Below are 15,079 nucleotides of genomic sequence, written 5' to 3'. Positions count from 1 at the left end.
CCGCCCGCCGCCCGGAGCCGGCCCTTCCCGCCCCTTTCCCGAGCCCGGACTGCCCCCGCCTCCAGCGACTCCCCACGTCAGTCGCTCCCGCAGGTTGTCCCCACCCCGATTGGCTTCCCAAAACCTCTCCGCCCGTCCAGGAATTCCACTGACCACTCCAACCACCTCACCTGGGCTGTGGTGGGGGCGGGGATTGAACGTCCGGCCAGTCTCTCTCAACCCCCCTTCCCTTTGTGCATTCTGGTGTCTTGGGGAGGCTGAGTCTGTGCCAGCTCCTCACCCCCAGCACCCACCCCCACTGCCTCCCTCTGAGGCACCCTCCCCACTCTTCTTTCCCAGGCCTGGGGACTACAGCTTTCTCACCCCTTTTCCTCCAGGACACTCACCAGGGCTGGCGCTGGCCAGGGGAGTTGGTGCAGTCTCCCCGAAGCCAGCAGAGGGGCCCGGCAAAGTGCCGGCAGGGGGAGTGGGCAGCGAAGGGAAGGGGCAGTGCCCAGGTCCCTCATCGGCTCCATCTGGACAGTCCCAGACTCCGTCACACAGCAGCATGGCCCCCACGCAGGTGCCATCGAGGCAGGACACCTCCCCAGGAGTGCAGTTCAGCTGCCCTGCAGCCGGAGAATGGAGGGGCTGGTCCCAAACACTGTCCCCGGGGCCCACTGCGGGGTGCCCCTAGTCACACATCTACAGGTGCCAGCTTCCTAGCCGGAGCCTGAATTTGTGGAGGAGGGGGGAGGTGGGAAGGTTGGGGCTCCCACAACAAGCCTTGTTGGGGGGGGTGCCTTGTGGGTGGAGTCCAGGGCCGAGACCACCCACCCAGACAGGCCTCCTCATCGGCAGCGTCGGGACAGTCGGGATGTCCGTCGCAGAGCAGGCCGGGGGGCAGGCAGCGCCCATCAGCGCAGGCCAGCGAGTCGCGGGGGCACGGGCAGCCCCGCTCATCCGTCCCATCTCCACAGTCGTCCCGCCCGTCACAGAGCAGGGCCAGGGGCAGGCAGCGGCCCGAGCTGCAAGACATCTGCCCCTCCCCACAGCCTGGGGTGGCACAGCCTGGCACGGGGCGAGCAGGCAGGGGCAAGATGACAACGGGTCCTAGAGAAGCCCCTGCCCCCCGAAAGACCCGAGCAGCCCTGCCCACCAGCCACAGCTGCCGGCAACGTGAGCCGCAGCTCAGGAAGCTGCTCAGTTCTGCATAGTGAGACAGACCACATAGTAGGAGACACCTGCATAGTGAGACCCGTCACTCAGCCACTGCCCCGCACAAAGACACTCACCCTCCTCGTCTGAGCCATCGCCACAGTCATCCTGGTTGTCACAAAGCCACCCGCGGGGCACACAGTGCCCACTCTCCTGGCACGGAGCCTCTCCCTCTACACAGCCAGGCACCGGCTCCTCACAGCGGGTCCCACCACTCCCGCAAAGCCACTGACTTTCCTGGCATGTGCTGAACACACAGCGTCCTGGGGTCAGTCGCAGCGCTGCGCTCTGGCAGCCCAGGGCCATGGGGGCTCCCCTGGGGCCCCCCACTCACCAGTTCCCACAGTCCTTCTGCAGCACAGTCCCCTGCGGGAAAAAGCTGCCCCCTGACTCACAGGGGCAGGAAGCTGGCTCTAAGCAGACTCCTCCTGGGATCACAGAGGGCGGGATCACAAAAGGGGCACAGCAGCCCCTAGTGCCAGCCCTGTCACCCCCCTCCCCCGCCTGTGGCTCTCTTCCCTCTCCCAGCGCCCCCTCCCCTTTGCCTCTTCTGACCCGACACACCATGGAGCAGAGTCCCCTGGGGGCAGAAGCAGCCCTCCACGCAGGCGACAGCCTGGCAGTGCCACCCGGGCTCAGGACCGTGATCGTGGCAGGTGGGGGGACATACGGGGCCACAGGCCTCATACACTTGGCCCCCTTCACACTGCAGAGCTGGGTGGAGAGGAGAGAGGCTGGGGTCACTGAGGTGCAAGGGCACCGGCGGCCACAACAGCGGCCCAAGCTGATAACTCGTGGAGGGCACGGGGTGCATGGTGGAGAGCCCTGCGGAGCCCCTCCCGAGGCTGTCTGCGACACGACAGTTCTACGGGAAAGCAATCTTGGCGTGTTTGGTCTACAGTAGTGTGCACACCACCCGTATTGGCCCCTGAATGAATGCGTGGCCCGCGTGCAGGCCGGGAGGAACACCATGGAAGAGCTGAATGGGTGGTGGGATTGGGCGTCGGCGACCGAGGGCAGGGCACACTCACGGCAGAGCTCCTGGCTGCGCCAGCGCACGTAGAGCCCACGCCGGGCACACTCGTCCGCATAGGTGGCAATGGCCGAGCAGAGACACTCACAGTCACCCCCTGAATCGCAGCTGTGGAAGGGATTCTTCACCCCCTGCCCCCCCGCCCCACCCCCAACTCACCCATTCCCACGCTGTCCCCAGGCTCGCCCCTCTCACCCGCAGGCGTCATGCACACACCACTCGTAGTGCTGCTGTGGGGGCACCTCCGCGTGGCACCGGGCAAAGAGCGACTGCAGCAGCACCCCGCAGCGGGCGCGAGCCCAGCCGGCCCGGTGGGCGTTCACCTGCAGGCACAGCACCGTGGACCAGCCAGACCCCGTCTGCAAGCACCCAGCCTCTGGATCCTCCCCTCCCCCCCTGCCCTGCAGATTTCTGCAGCTGCCCCTTACCCTCCCCACATCCCACCCATGCTCACGGTGCAGGGGTGTGGCAGGTCTCCAGGCTCAGGGCAGAGCGGATTCAGGTGCCAGGAGTGGGCAGCCAGCTCAGCGGTGGGCTCCAGGACCCCCTGGCGGCTCCGCAGGTCATTACTGGCATCTCCATCGAAGTCCCCGCACAGACCAGACACACGGCCCCGGAAGTGCGGGGACAGCTGCACCAGGACCCGGGTGCCTGGGCAGAGGGGGCAGAGGGGGCAGCATATGGAGAGAGAAGACAAGGGCAGCTATTCTGTGGGCCTGTTTGACCATCTGCCCAGGTCCCACCACCCAATAAGGGAGCTTGTGCCCTCTTTTGCGAGGACGATTGGCGATGAGAGACCTAGGTCTGGAGGGCGAGGGCGAAGCGGGAGCAGGGACGCTCTCCAGAGGGCTGGATTCCGGGAGGGAATCAGGCTCCAAGACAGACTGCGACACCACCAGCCCCGGAGGCCTTAGCGGCCCGAGGCTCAGAGGGCAGCCTCCCTGTGCTGACCAGGTGACCCCCCCCACCTCCCCACCCCCCGGCAGGGGTTACTTCGGTTTTCCTCCATTTCTTGGTTACGGTTATTTCTAAAATGGGTGGGTGGTAGGGAGTTAGATTTCTTTTCATTTCTTCTTTCCCAAACTAGGTATTTTCTAAATGCTTCTTTGGCGAGGAACTATTGCTTTTACATTGAAGAAAAGCCTAAGAGCATGATTTGGGAACCCCCACCACTCGTGCGGAAGAGGAAGAGTTTAGGGAGTGTCAGCCCCATGATGCTAAGGCGGGCATGGGTCAGACGGTTCAGGTTAAGGGTGGGGGCCTGACCTCCATCCCAGAACAGGCTGAAGCCCAGGCGGGTTGTGAGCAACAGGAAGAGACCAGCATGACGCAGGCTCAGCCCTGGGCCCGTGTAGACCTTGGGGAGCGTTATGCTCACCCCATTCACCATCACTGCCCGGCCTATGGAGGAAGAGAGGCTTTCAGGGCCTGTCTTGGAGTAGAAGCGCTCCCAGATGCCCAGGAGGCCTTCTTCAGCCTGCCGTCCAACCTTCCATTTGCTTCTCTAGCCATGGGACCTTGGGCAAGTCATTGGATCACTCTGGACCTTAACTGCTTGGAGCCTTCCCAGAATTATGATTCCCAGGCAAGAGGAAAGAGGAGAGGCACCAGCCCTGCTGCCCTGATGGTAAGCAGTGGGGAACCCCAGGCCGTGGTCACCCGTGCACGGCCCTCCCTGGCAGTGCCACCCTTCAGTGTTACGGTCACCTCTGAGCATGTGCACAACGGTGCTCTGCAGTTGCACGGTCAGCGCCTTGGTGCAGGTGAGGCCACTGGCCCCACAGGGCAGGTTCTGGGCAGAGACTGTGAACTGGCCGCTAGCCTCTCGCACCAGCAGATATTCACAGGCTCCAGGGAAGGTGAAAGCCAGCCCATCGAATGTCACATAGTGGGGGGCCCCTGATGCCTGGCACCATCCACTGCACTGGCGGCTGGTGCAGTGCCACTGCCGACCCTGGCACACACTGTGGGGGGGGGTTGGACAGAGTCATGAGGACACGGACCCAGAGCTGTACCCAGGGATGCAGCTGGTCCAGGTTGTAAGCAACTCCAGACAGACCCTCAGCTTGGGGGATTTCTGGAGAGCTCCCATTGCCCAGGCCAGTCTGGATGCCCCCCCCCCCCACCGACACCCATCATCCCTGTCCAAGGGGCATACCAGATGTTGCAGTCCTCCTGGATGGTAGTGTTGGGTGGGTACCACTGCCCGCCGTGACGGCAGGGACAGAGCTCAGGAGGCACACAGCGTTCGTTCTGGACAGAGGCCGGGGACAAAGGGGCACCTTGGGGGGCTGCCTGACCCACCACCCACTGTTTCAGACAGCCAGGGGACTAGGGCAGTGCCATGGTTAGAGCAGGCACCACGGTGCCCCATGCAACCCCCTCCCAGACTTACCAGCAGCACAGTGCCTGGGGGACAGACACAGCTCCCCGTGCTGTCTGGGGGGCAGGAATGATTGGCGCGAGGGCTGTCACAGGTAAGGAGGCAGGCACCAGGGACGTAGACAAGCTCATGGGGGCAGAATATCTGCTGGGGGCCACAGCGGCGAGCAGTGCAGTTCCAGAGGCCTCTCTCCTGGCAGACACTGCCGAGGTCGGGAGGGAGGTAAGAGGCAGGCCCAAGGCAGGACTCACCTCCGGGTGCCTGGTCCCCCCTGGGAAAGTCTCAGGAACCCAGAGTGTCCAAGCCCCCAGTGTTGACTCGAGGCCTGAGCGTCTCACCCCAACACTCCAGTTACGAGCACAGGAAGTGGGGCTGCCCCCAGCACCAGCCACACGTGGCGTGGGCATAGTCACCCTTTCCTGCCCCAGCTCCAATGGGGCCATTCTCTGGGCTCTGAGGTTCTTGAAAGAACCCCATTCCCAGCCTGTGTAGGAGGGGGATTCTCTAAAGTCTCGTCCTGACCGCTGGCCCTGCCTCCACAGGTCCCGAATTGGCCTTTACTTCTCCCCAACCCTTGGAAGAGCCTCTGGACCACACACATCCAGAACTCGGGAGATCTGGGTTCTAGTCCCTCATTAACAAGCTGTGTGACTCTGCAAGCCGTTTGGCCTGGTCAAGCCTCAGTTTCCTCATCTGCAAAATGGGAACAATTCTTCCACTTCCTACTTTATTAGGTTATTGTATCAATTCAGTAAAATTAAATAAGATCACGTACAAGAGTGTTTTATAGGCCTGAAGCACTATCAATGCTCTGTCGTCCTGCGTGTGCGTGTGATGCCCTGAACCCACAGGGCTACAAGCCCAGCCCCTTTTCTCTAAGCTCCACCTCCTCACCCCCAAGCTCTTTGCCTTCCCTCAAGACCACTGCCCTCACCAGTGGTTGCAGTCCTTCATGGTGGCACTGCCAGGGGCATAGCGTTGGGTTCCAAGCTGGCAGGAACACAATTTGGGGGGCACGCACTCGCCCTCGGGGTCCCACAGCAGCCCTGGGGGGCAGTTACAACCGGCCACGCAGCTGCCCATCTCCCCACAGTCTTCTGGCTCCCCACAGTTCTGACCACATGCCGGGGCACACTCCTGGTACTCCTGGCCCCCAGGACACAGGACGGCTGGGCACAGAGACACACGCAGGTCAGGGATGTCACTGCTGCCGCTCTGCCCACCCTTCTGGAATTCGCAGCCCCTATGCCCCTGGAAGAAGGCGAACTCAGCAATCTGCCAAGGTCAGAGGCCCTCCTGGGGACCTTCCCTTGCCCGTGAAGCTTTTGGATCCCTGTGGGCCCCTCCTAGAAGGGGGCTGGGAGGAGGAGCCTGCGGCTGGCTGGCTGAGCCGACTCACGGCAGAGTGTCTGGGTCCTCCAGAGAGACGGGACGCCCTCCTGGGCACAGCGACGAGCCAAGGCAGCAAGCACAGAACACAGGCAGTCCTTGCCAGGAGCACAGCCACACACGGCCGCCAAGCAGCGCAAGTGGAATGGCTCCCAGTCCACCAGCCCTCGGCACTCCTAGGGGGAGAGGAGGAAAAAGGGAGCCAGCTCCTCCTCCAGATTCCCGCCCCCCCCCCAGTCCCCTCTGGTCCCCACTGCCACCTCCCTGTGCTTGGAAGCCCTGCTCGTGGCCGGGAGCAGGGCCCTCCTGGTAGCCCAAGAGGAAAGCAGAGCAGATACTGACCCCATCTTACAGGCGCAAACAGGAGCACCCCCAGGCTGGCTACCTGGAAAGCTGGGCCATGCAGGACAGCACAAGCTGCCTCGGCAAAAGCATGGCGCTGAGTGTGGGTGCTGCAGGGGGAAAGTGGGGCGCTGTCTTCCGAGGGGCACCCTCCCTCGCCTGCCACCTGGAACTTGCCAGCAAAGGCTGCGATGCTGGTCTCCACATCGCCGGCAGGTGTCAGGAAGTCATCTTGCTGGTTCCAGGTGAAGGTGCCGCACAGACCCTGCACCTGGGCCACAGGAGGGGGCTTGGGACAGTCAAATCCGGGCCCAGGGGAGCCCTGCCCCAGCCACTCACCTCTCCCCTAGCACACCTGGTGGGCGTGGCGCGGGTCCAGGGTGATGTAAGCTGCAGGGTCAGACACTCCCCAGAGGACCTGGGCCCCGGGCCAGCGCAGCCGCAGAAAGCTGGAGGAGGCTCGGGAGACACTGAGGCCCTTGGGCCCACTCCACGGCAAGCCCACATCCTGCCCCTCCATCAGTACGGCCCCTGGAATAGGGAGCCTGTGAGGCGCTGCCCCCGCAGGGCTGGGCTGATGAGGACTGGGGGTGAGCACATTGCAGGAGGGGGCTGGCTACCTGAGTCTCTGAGCTGGATGTGGGTGTCCCCCAGGGAGACAGAGATGGCTTGGAGGCAGCTCCCGGCGTGGCAGGCCCCATGCTCCAGCACAATCAGCAGCTGCCCCTTAGAGAAGTCCTGGGACAGATGTTGAGGAATGGGGTGGGTGGGGGTGGGGAAGACCCAGGGAATAGGGTCTGGTCTGGCCCTTCTCCCATTCCACAGGACGCCTACAGCACACACCTGGAGCCAGACGCCACCCATCACATGGGCTGACCACTTTCTTGCCAGCCAGACTCTGCAAGGTATAGGGCTTAACTCTGGCAAGTGTGAGTATCTGTGTGTGTGCGCACGCGCGCGCGTCTCCATGTTGGAGCAAGATGCCTCCCTTCTCTCTCCCTGTGTGTATACACATGCTAAACCTATGTGCACTCGCATGAGCCTGCAGCAAATGTACACACCTGTTTGTATCTATGGACCCGAACTTGGTAAATCACCTAACTACTGGGGGAAGCCTGGAGAGGAAGAACCCGTATTTGTCAGGGGTTGTTTTGCAGGAAACAGCCTGTGATAAGCCCAGCCTGCCCCCTCTGTGAGAAAATACTATGAGGATAGGTTTTGCTTCGGGCCCCTCGGCTAGGGCGGCAATGACAGAAGAACATTCTCAGGAACCTAAGGAGGGGTGAAGACCGGAAGGGGAGGTTGGGGAGGGGGCTCTACGGCGAGCCATCCCCCCTCCAGAGTCGGTTCTCTCTCTGCTTTTCTCGGGATGACTCTGTGGTTCCCGCTGATTTATGCAGAGGTTTCCTGACAGTCACCTCTCCCCCACAGCGCCCCCACCAGGGCTTCTCCCAGAGTTCACCTCCTACCTACCTGCACCAGGCTGGAGCGGCAACCTGGGCTGCCGCGGAAGGAGAAGCTCCGCCCATCGAAGGTGACGTAATGCCCGTCCCCGCCCACCGCGCACTCGGCTGGGCACGGCGCCTGCGCGCAGAGCCAGCGACCGTCCTGGCACACGCTGTGGGCACAGGGGGCGGGCAGCGCGCTCCAATTCAGCTCCACGACCTCCCGCCCCCAGCCCTGTGGCCCCTCCGCTCCTCCAGAAGCCCCTCCAACTCTCTTAGGCTTGGAGGTCGGCTGGTGGAGGTCGCTGGCTAGGTCTTTAAGCGGGGCCATCAATTATGCCGTGAGAGGTCACCGGTCCCTTGTGAGGGGGCCCCCAAGGGGAGGCAGGTTGAGGGGACCCCGCCACTTCCAACCTCCGCCAAAGGGCCAGCGCGGCCCGCGGACCCACCACGGGTTGCAGAGCTGGCGCACTGTGTCCCCAGGGGCGTAGCGCTGGCGCCGGTGGTAGCAGGGGCAGCGGGCCGCAGGGACACAGAGGGCGCCGTCCCAGAAGAGGCCAGGCGGGCACTCGCAGCCGCTCACGCACGCTTCCTGGCAGGACCCCTCCCCTCCCTCGCCCACTGCCGAGCAGCTGGGCGGGCAGGCGGAGGCGCAGTCAGAGTACAGCTGGCCCCCAGGGCACAGGCGCTCTGCAGGCACGGGAGTGGGCTGTGAGGTCCGAGGGTCTCCCTCCTCCCGCCAGACCCGCCCCCCCCCACCAGGTCACCACAGCCCGGGGGCTCAGGAAACCAGGGCCACAGGGCTGCAGTCAGTCCTCAGTTCTGCAGGGTGGGGAGGCCAGGACCTATGCAAAGGGCCTATGTCAGGCACCAGACCTACCGCAGAAGCCTGGCTTCCTCCAGCCCACGTGGATATGCTGCTTGGCACACTCTTGGGCATAGTTGGCCAAAGTGGTGCACACGGCCTCCCGACGGCCCTCACGCCCACTGCCTGCTGGGGCCCCAGAACAGTAGGCAAAGAGGCAGGCCTGGTGGTACTCAGCAGGGGGGACCTTCAGAGATGGGACAGGCCCTCAGTCACCCAGCCTCGCCAGCACTCCCTCCTCTTGCTTGGATCATGCCCTGACTTACGATCGAACAGAATGAGCACTAGAAGGGAGCTCTGAGATCACACACACACACAAAGTGACGCCAGGACTAGACTCTGTTGGGCACCTCCCTAGCACCCCCTGCTCCCCGCCTCTCTGGTGGTGGTTACCACCTCCACCCCTGCTCATACCTGAGCATGGCATTCCCTGAATGGACTGTCCAGCAGCTGGTAGCACACATCCTGGGCTTCCACCTGCAGCTGGCCAGCCTCCATGCCTGCCTCTGTGCCTCTCAGGGGGTCCTCACAGCCCTCGGCCGCTCCCACTGCATCCAGACACCCAGGCTAGAGACCATTGGAGTCAGATCAATGGGCTGGGATGAGGGACCTTAACCAGGACACCAGGAAAGTGGCCACTACCCTCATGGCTGCTTCAAGTCCCCATTGTCATGGCCACCAGCCCAGACGTCCTGGAGCTTCTGAGAGCAAGAAAGTTGTGAGCCTGGGTAGGGTGTGGGGGAGCTGGGGTCCCATGAACCCACAGGCAGGAGATATGATAACCAAAACTGGTCAGTGATCAGGTCACTGAGTGTGTCCCCTGGGTGATCAGTTCACCCAGATGCCGGGGGACCCAGAGCCTGCCCCCCACCAAGGATCTGGGAGAGGGCCAGGCCCTGTCCCAGAGAAAAACCAGTGATGAAGACAGAGCAGGGGCTTGGAGATGTCAGAGAAGCCAGGAGTGGGGGGCTACCTGGGGAGCAGGGCAGGGAGCCCAGGTTCCCTGAGGGCTGCAGTCTCACCTCTGAGTCAGGGAGCCTCCAGGAATTCCCAAAGGTGGCAGCTAACACAGCCAGCCTCCCTCCTGGCTCCAGGAAGTCATCTGGGGAAGCGTGAGGCAGAAGTGCTATGCCTGGGGTCTCCAGTCTCTCCTTCCCTCCCAAACCAGCAACCAAGTCACGCCCACTTACCCTCAGGCCGGCCACTGTAGACCCCACAGAGACCTTGAGTTTGTCCCTGGAGCTCATGGTCCACAGAAATGGAGACTGAACTGGATCTGTCCAGCCGCACAACGACCCCCAGGCCCCCCGACAGCACCAGCCAGTCCCCTTGCCATTGCAGGCTCAGCCCTGGGCAGGGAGAAGAAGGAGTCACACTCCGCACTCTTCCCACCAAGGCTCAGACTGTCCAGGGAAGGAGAGGAGACGGAATTCTTACAATTTGAAAGAGCTTGATACCCTTTAAAGGAGAGGTGATAGCAGAACGGTCCTTGAGAATTTCATGGACACTCTGGATGCTCTCACGAGTAAACTACAAAGCTCACATGCACACACACCCCACCCCACCCCACCTCACTTCATGGACTGNCGGGCAGAGATGGAGACTCAAAGAGGTTTTTGTTTTTTCTTTTTTTTAAGATGTTATTTTGTTTGTTTGTTTAAGTTTATTTATTTTTGAGAGAGAGCGAGCAAGCAGGGGCAAGGGGCCGAGTGCTACCAGCACAGAACCCAATGTGGGGGCTCCATCTCTTAGAACCATGAGATCATGACCTGAGCCAAGATCAAGAGTCAGACACTTAACCAACTGAGCCACCAAGGCGCCCCAAGATTTTATTTTTAAGTAATCTCTACATCCAACGTGGGGCTCGAACTCACAACCCTGAGCTCAAGGGTCCCACGGCAGCCAGGTAACCCCAAGACCCAAAGAGGTTAAGCAGAGGTATTTGCCCGAAGCCGCACTGTGAGGGGGTGAGTGGGGTGGCTTGTGGGAGTAAGGTGGGAGACTAGGCCGTGGCCCCTCAGCAGGCGCCCCGATTTCCAAATACCTCCCAACAGCAATGGGGATAGGGCAGCAGGCTCCCACCCGACTGCCCCTTTTGCTGTCCCCTGCCCTGAGGGGTAGGAGGACTGTCCCAAAGGAACAAATGGGGTCCTGGGCAGTGTCCTGCTCCCTGCAGCTCCCTTACCATGGAGCAGCCGAGACTCCCCATCGGGTATCAGCTGCCCATTCACAGAGACATTTTGACCTTGGATCAGCACCTCCTCGGGTCCCATCATTACCCGGGCCTTGGGGGAGACGCAGAGTGGAAGAGGTGTTCAGTGGCTCGCCTTCCCCCACGTCCAGCTCCCTCCCTGTGCCCTTCCTGTTCTCCTTCCCTCACCAACTGGCAGTGCCCAGGTTGGGGGCAATGCCCCCTGGGTGTGAGGTGGACAGCCCAGGTGGAATCCACAGCGCCCGCCAGCAGGTACGTGCAGCGGCCCAGGAAGTGGTAGTGGCGCCCATCAAAGGTTCGGTAGTGGAAGCCTGACCAGGTGGTGCAGGTGGCCGCCGGCTGCTGGCGCTGGCTCCAGAACTGGGCCACGGCCCCCACCAGGGGCTGCAGGGAGGCTGGAGGGGGAGCACTACCTGGAGGAGATACACCAACTGTGAGCCTCTGAGTGCGAAGGCGGGAGGGTGGAGGGGGGGACACGGGGCTTCTCCCGGAGCAGGAGGCAGGTGGAGGGTTCGTGGTCCCTCTGGTGGGCCAGGATGGGAGGCGACTCATCTGAGAGCACAGGGGAATGGGCATGGTCTCTGCAGGAAGGCCCAGAGCTCAAGAAATCTACGTGGTAGCCCCTGCAGGGGGAGAAAGTGGTGGCCAGGACCGCAGACCCACCTGGGAGGTGTCGGCCAGGGCAGCTGAGGCAGGCCTGGGAGCTGCCATCCCGCCAGCTCTGTGCCCAAGGCCAAGCGCAGCACTCCTCCAGGCTTCCCGCTGAGGCATTAGCTGAGCTTGCCTGTAGCTGGCACTGCCGTGTGGCAAAGCAGTGGCCCCCAGGGCTGGCTCCTGCAAGGGCTGCGGTGGATCGAAGGAGAGAATGGGGTGGCCCAGACAGCCTGGGCCCGGCTTCCCTCCGCAGGCAGCCTCCACGAAACCACAGATCGGGGCTAAGAGCAGGTGCTTACCCAGAGTGCAGTGGGTGCCCCCCCAGCCGGGGCAGCAAGCCCGCACTGTCCGGTTCCTCGCGGCAGGCCGGGTTTCTGGAGGTCTGGGTCCGCCGAGCAGGCAGCAGGGAGAAGATGTTAGTATTCAGCCCTGCCCCTTCCCTGTCCCTGAGAATGGCCTGGGACATTTAATTCGGTCATCTATTCTCTGAGTGGCTTTCTCTTGTAATTTCCCTTCCTGGTCTCGATTTCCCCGTGTGTAAAGTGAGAGTGATATTGGGCAGGCAGACGGGAGGATAGGCACAGGGGGCAGACATGGTAGCTCCCGCCCCGCCCGTTGCCTGTCCCCAGCCCTGCCCCCTCCACTCTTCCTGAGCCCAGGCAGACCCACTTCCCAAATGCCTGCCTCTCCGGGGCACTGGCCAGTTCACCTCCTGCCCTCCCCCCCACCCAGAATGTTTGCTCCTTTGCGCCCTGCGGCCCAGCACCCAGCCCAGACTCACAGACCCTCACTCACTTATAAACGGGGCAGAGCCCTGCACGTCCACTCCAGGACGGGTCGAGTTGCCAGCCCAGGCGCTGGTAATGGTAGAGGCTGGTGCAGGGCACCAAGTCCTCCTGACGGGGGGTGACTTCCTCATCCACCAGGAAGGTTTCCGTCTGCTCACACCACCGCCTGCCCACAGATGAGGAATGACAGCCACTGCCCCCAGCCCTTCTANCTGCCCCAGAGGGTCCTGTTCATGAGGCAGGAGAAGAGGATCTTAGAGGGGCCCCAGGCTGAGCTGCTCACCCGTTAGCCAATGCCCATGCCATCCCAAAGAGGAGGGCAGGGAACAGCATAATGCTCCCCCCACGTCACCTCAAGGGGACTAAGAGGCTTGGGCTTAGGTGATGCTGTGGCCGGTGAGCAGAAAGGCCGGCGCTGGCCGTCCCTGCCCCACACCACGGTCTACTTCAGCTGGGCGTCAGTGTGTCCAAGGCAGCCCAGACAGTGAGAGCGAGGCCCATGGGGCCTGGGAAGCTTTATCTCAGCCCCATGCCCTCGGGCACCAGCTGCTCGGAACCAGATTGGACCTGCCTGCACATTGCACAATCCCCTCGGAGGCCAGCTCTCCCTGGAAACAGTCCCCTTCCTGCCCGTGTGTGCATGTGTGCGTGTGTGCGTGTGTGTGTGTGTGTGTGTGTGAGAGAGAGAGAGAGAGAGAGAGAGAGAGAGAGCGAGAGCTCAGTGAGGGAGCGCATGTGCCCCAGGCCACAGCCAGACACTCAAGCCTCTGATATTTTTCCACCCTCAGGGCGTACCACAAAGTAAGGTGGACTCTGGACAAGCCACCATCTCTTTCTGAGCCATAGTTTCCCTGTGAGTAAAAAAATTCAGGGGCTTCCCAGGGATGCTTGGGTGGGACTCAGGGGCTGCACTTTGAAATTGTGTACGTGCCCATCTTTCTGAGGATAGCTCCTTAACTGTAATGAAATGCTCGAGAGGAGCTATGACCCCACAATATGGTTAAGAGCTATTGTGCCCAATGACTGATAGGGTCCTCCAGCCCTGAAATTCTGACTTTATGAGTCTCTCCCTGCCCCCTTGCCTGCCTCTTCCTGCCCCCTCTCCCACTAAGCATTCGTGAAGCCTGGACCAGTGAACAGAAAGAAGGAGCAGAGTTTCCAGGCTGGTGGGACTGCGTGGAGATAAGGGGGGAACATGGGCCCTTTTCTCAGTGATCTGACTTCTTACTGGGGGTGATTATGTGTGGCTGGCTGGGTTCACACTTCACCCCGGTCTCCTTGTAAGAGAGTCTTCTAGAGTCCACAATCAGGAAGCCTGGGCAGGGGAACACAGCATGAACTCAGGGAGGGGCACAGGAGCGGCAAGGGTAGAAAGTGGGGAGTTGGGGTAGGAGACACAGGGGCCCGGAAGCCAGCCCCCCAGCCCTGGGGGCTAGGCAGCCGGATGGGGATAATCTGAGCATCCGGTTGGGGCAGCAGGTGGCCCATGCGAATCCTGGTTACGTCTTGGTTACCAGCTCCTAGGACACCCAGGCTGGAATCTGGCCTGGCCCTTAGATCCCATCCCCTAAACCCGCTGTTCCACTGAGGGTCTCACATAGTTACCCCACCTGGGGCAAGGAGGCTGCTGGGAAATGAAAGCCACGGTAGACATTTCTCCTGCGCCCACCACTGGTCCTGTAGGCGGAAGAGGGTTCCGAAGCCCTCAGGGATCTCAGTGCGGTGCCCAGAGAAGGCCAGGGTCTGGCCATGGACACGTTGCTGTTCCCATCTCTCACGCATGTACCCCATACATGCCCCCTCCCACTGCCACACGTGCTTACACCCCTGCTGCAGGACTCACAAGGGCAGACGGTGCCCATGCCCCACCCTAGCACACGGTGACACCTTCTTCTCCCCGGGCCATGAGCTGGCTGGGCACTGACTTCTGAAGCAGCGCATCCTGGAGGTCGAGGAGCCTTTCCCACCGGATTCCAAGATGCCTCCTGGTGCTCTTCCAAGGGACCACCTGCTCCCACGCCTTCCCTAAACATCAACAAATGTTGATGGTGTCCCTTGCTGTGTGCTGTGCTTCTCTTCTGAGGACTGCGCTCCCGGCTTTGGAGTCCAACCACAGTTGATGAGGCTGTGCTTGGCTTGGAAAGAAACCCGAGTCACAATCCCCCTTTCCCCTAAAGGGGGCAGGAGGGAGGAAGCTGGAACTCCGGGGAGATAGAGATTAGGGAGAGGGCGCATGGAATAACCCACATTTCAGCTCCTGGAGCACAGGATGCAGGGAGCTTTCAGAGTCAGGTGCCTGGTTGGCAAGGCCAAAGAAAAACATCATACCGGGGGTCAGGGACCCCCCAAGTCCCTCCAGGAGCCGGATCTGAGGGCCGAGGGCATCCCTCCACACCTAACCCCACACATTTCCAGGCCAGGAGGAGGGCCAGCCCGCACCCCGCCCAAAGAACTCTCCCCTCTTCCCCAAAGANGCTCTAAGCCCCCACCCCAATTTCTACTTCAAATGGCCCGTTCTTGCAGACACTGGAGCCCAGCTCAGTCTCCTTCTGCCACCCCTAGATGCCCCCCAGGGACCCCGGCTCGCGACGCGGGTGTCGGACCGGGTCCTCCGAAATCGGGGTCCGGGGTCGTGGATCTGTGTGGCTCCAGGTGGAATCCGGGAGAAGAGCAGGGGCGGGTCTGAGTTTCCCAGATCAGCCCCACAGACCGACAGTCCACGGACTCAATCCCACAGCGAGGCGCCGCACTGATACGCTCCCGGGGGGCAC

The 15,079-nt window shown here is 62.0% G+C and overlaps 1 protein-coding gene across 1 annotated transcript in view; it reads right to left on the bottom strand.

Annotated features, from left to right (window-relative positions):
• LOC144243013 (SCO-spondin-like) overlaps positions 1–12,778 on the bottom strand; it is a 52,159-nt gene extending 39,381 nt beyond the window's left edge. Inside the window, exons 1-29 of the mRNA XM_077778046.1 lie at positions 12,592–12,778; positions 12,316–12,474; positions 11,820–11,902; positions 11,530–11,709; positions 11,035–11,279; positions 10,840–10,939; positions 9,845–10,003; positions 9,677–9,756; positions 9,069–9,221; positions 8,670–8,841; positions 8,239–8,479; positions 7,818–7,962; positions 6,965–7,082; positions 6,700–6,875; positions 6,388–6,615; positions 6,013–6,178; positions 5,548–5,782; positions 4,626–4,815; positions 4,389–4,483; positions 3,938–4,194; positions 3,497–3,631; positions 2,685–2,881; positions 2,426–2,553; positions 2,229–2,338; positions 1,762–1,911; positions 1,532–1,625; positions 1,275–1,444; positions 817–1,050; positions 387–608 (exon numbers count right to left, since the gene is read on the bottom strand). Of these exons, the coding sequence (XP_077634172.1) occupies positions 387–608; positions 817–1,050; positions 1,275–1,444; positions 1,532–1,625; positions 1,762–1,911; positions 2,229–2,338; positions 2,426–2,553; positions 2,685–2,881; positions 3,497–3,631; positions 3,938–4,194; positions 4,389–4,483; positions 4,626–4,815; positions 5,548–5,782; positions 6,013–6,178; positions 6,388–6,615; positions 6,700–6,875; positions 6,965–7,082; positions 7,818–7,962; positions 8,239–8,479; positions 8,670–8,841; positions 9,069–9,221; positions 9,677–9,756; positions 9,845–10,003; positions 10,840–10,939; positions 11,035–11,279; positions 11,530–11,709; positions 11,820–11,902; positions 12,316–12,474; positions 12,592–12,641 (4,672 nt within the window). The 5' untranslated portion in view covers positions 12,642–12,778. The remainder of the gene's footprint in view (positions 1–386; positions 609–816; positions 1,051–1,274; positions 1,445–1,531; positions 1,626–1,761; positions 1,912–2,228; positions 2,339–2,425; positions 2,554–2,684; positions 2,882–3,496; positions 3,632–3,937; positions 4,195–4,388; positions 4,484–4,625; positions 4,816–5,547; positions 5,783–6,012; positions 6,179–6,387; positions 6,616–6,699; positions 6,876–6,964; positions 7,083–7,817; positions 7,963–8,238; positions 8,480–8,669; positions 8,842–9,068; positions 9,222–9,676; positions 9,757–9,844; positions 10,004–10,839; positions 10,940–11,034; positions 11,280–11,529; positions 11,710–11,819; positions 11,903–12,315; positions 12,475–12,591) is intronic.
• Between the last annotated feature and the right edge of the window lie 2,301 nt (positions 12,779–15,079).

The sequence above is a fragment of the Crocuta crocuta genome, unplaced genomic scaffold (genome assembly GCF_008692635.1).
Source record: "Crocuta crocuta isolate KB4526 unplaced genomic scaffold, BGI_CrCroc_1.0 scaffold128, whole genome shotgun sequence".
In the NCBI taxonomy this organism is placed as follows: Eukaryota; Metazoa; Chordata; class Mammalia; order Carnivora; family Hyaenidae; genus Crocuta; species Crocuta crocuta.
The sequence above is the reverse complement of the archived record's forward strand: the minus strand, read 5'-3'. Positions and strand labels throughout refer to the sequence as shown.